General features: G+C 61.4%; 1 protein-coding gene across 1 annotated transcript in view; it reads left to right on the top strand.

The window, feature by feature from the left end:
* The window catches only part of VDBG_00223 (conserved hypothetical protein), a gene marked incomplete at both ends in the record, with an annotated part of 2,665 nt that extends 1,934 nt beyond the window's left edge, over positions 1-731 (top strand). Inside the window, one exon of the mRNA XM_003008496.1 lies at positions 93-731. Within this exon, the coding sequence (XP_003008542.1) occupies positions 93-731 (639 nt within the window). The remainder of the gene's footprint in view (positions 1-92) is intronic.
* Between the last annotated feature and the right edge of the window lie 1,712 nt (positions 732-2,443).

Here is a 2,443-nt window from a genome sequence, read left to right as displayed (position 1 = left end):
CACGGTTCTTCAGCACCAACTTTGGCAGTCTGGCCAATTGCTATTCACGGGCGCACGTCGACAGCATCCTCCAGACCTTTCAACGAATCCAGGAATCGCTCTTCCCCGGCGTCAGCGGCGGTGTTGGGGCGCGGCTCAAGCAGATGATCGCCGAGCGATTCGGGGTGCAGGATGTGCCGGACGGGTACCTGTACTTCCCCCTGTCGCTAGGGGGCCTGGGTCTGCAGAATCCGTTTGTGCCCATGTTTCTGCTGCGGGAGTCGGTGCTCGAGGATCCGGGCAAGGTCATGGACGACTACATGACGGAAGAGGCGGCGCGGTACCGGGCAGCGCGAGCGGCATTCGAGTCGCCGCACGACGACCTCGACGGGACCAACAGGATGAATCGGACGGTTGAGGATCTGAAGCGCGACTACCCAGACCTCAAGAACGAGAGATTCTTCAGCTACGACGAGTACACGCGATACCAAGAGAGAACGTCACGGGCGCTGGGCAGGGCGTTTGACCAGTTGCGCAGGGAGCCTGAACCCGAGCCGCTGCGGGAGATGGAGGATGGCGTGTGCTCGGGGTCGGCATGGCAGAAGCTGTCGGCGCAGGAGCGATGGGTGTGCCGGCAGCACGCAAAGGACATGGTGTCACGGTTCGGGGGCCTGGCCGTGGTCGAGCAGGGTCTGCTGCCGATGGGCATGATGGGCATGCTGAGGCAGAGCCGGTTCAAGTGGCAAGGGTGAGCCGGGCAATGTATGGGAGGGCTGGACGGCTAAAGAGGTTCGCAGCAAAAGGACGAGAAGACGAAGAAGGGGTCAAACTGAGGAGGGAGGGGGGGGGGGGCATAGCCAAGGCGAACCGCCTGGAACGGAAACGATGGCGACGCTCACCAAAGGGTGCCTTCATCTAATCATCACCGTCATTGCCGTCATCACGGCTCGTTATCGCCTCTCGTCCCGTCCGTCTTCTTGCGTGAGTGTACGCAGGACAGTCGATGAGGCAGCTCGACGAAAAGTCACGCCACTTGCAGCCCGTCTTCTGTCTCGCTCGTGATGTTCCCACTTCCTTCCCATTCAAGCCAGACCTCCCACGCCCTCCCTCCCCTTGTCCCAGTCCGTCAGTGTGCCTCTGAACACGAGAAGGACGGTCACGTAAAGAAAACTGTAGACAGCCACCCAACTTGACCTCACCTTCACTTGGATCACCTCAGCCAACCCCCACTCGCCGACCCATCCCACTCTCAAGTCCGCCTACCCCACCACCCTTTCTGCCTGTCTTAACCCACCCCCCGTCCCTCCTGCGGGCGTCGTGACGTGCTCCGGTGCAACCAACATAGCGAACACTCCGGAGGAACCACCTGAGCCCCGGTACCTGCATCTCGCATGCTGCTTGCCTCAATCCTCGCCAGGGCGACACAATGGCAGGGTCAGGCCTGGCCTGGCCTGGCAGAGAGGCCCAGCTGTCCGAAGGCAGAAAAGAAGGTGAGCGTTCCTTCCAAGGTGGGGAAGCCGTCCACTCGCCGTCCTTTCGAACCCCCCGTCGAGCACGTCTTATCAGCACCGCCGGAGCCGAAGTCCTCTTCGAGAAGCGCACTGTTCTGCAGGCGCCGCATCCCGCCTCCTCCCCCTTCAACTCTCCCTCCTCCCCAGCCCCCCTGTCCGAGAGAGGTACGATGCTCTCACCTACAGGCTTACAGGTTACATGCTACGGGCTACGCAAAGGTTCCAGGCTGAAAGCCGAAAGCCTGCCGCCGTAGCGTTTGATGGCTTTTCGACCACCACCCCTGCCCTGCCGGGAAAGCGCCATCATCGGAAATGGAAGCGCCCAATCTGCCCTGTATCGCAGCTTGTCGTCCTTCTAGAACATCCACCCTCAACCCCCTGTCCTAGGCACCCTACCCTGTCAGCTGTCTTTCCTCCTGCCCCCTCCCCCCCCCCCCCCTCCCTCCTCTTCAGCCAGGGAGGAAGTCGTTATCACCACTGTGGGCCGGCCAGCGGCGAGCGTTGCCGGGCGCTACCTTGGCGCAGGACCACGGTAGAACGAACAGGAACGAAACAGAAAGGCAGGAATCGCGATCGCAGCCCAGGGGATCAGGGTGGGGGAAGGAGGCGGTATGGGTAGAGGGTTTCCTTCGGTCTCGGTCCCTTTGGTCTTTCGCTCTCACCTGCCGTTTATTTTGCCTGTGTTCTAGCTCAAATTCTCTCTCTCTCTCTCTGTTTCTGACAACTTACCTATACCTCCTTTGTTGCGGGGGATCCGGGCGCCGCCGAAGCAAGTCCTGGGGTCTGACCGGGAATAGGCTCCCAGGGGGGTCGGGGGGGCAGGGGACTTTTGGGGCAGAGGTGGTGGAACTCGCCGAGGCTTTTGGTGACATCAACTGGGAAACAGGCAACTTCGGGTGATATTCGGGCGGCTGCACTTTACCCCGACGTAACCTCGGGCAAGGGGGGGGGGG

Source organism: Verticillium alfalfae, genomic scaffold (assembly GCF_000150825.1).
Source record: "Verticillium alfalfae VaMs.102 supercont1.1 genomic scaffold, whole genome shotgun sequence".
NCBI lineage: Eukaryota > Fungi > Ascomycota > Sordariomycetes > Glomerellales > Plectosphaerellaceae > Verticillium > Verticillium alfalfae.
This window is presented reverse-complemented; position numbering and strand designations above follow the sequence as displayed.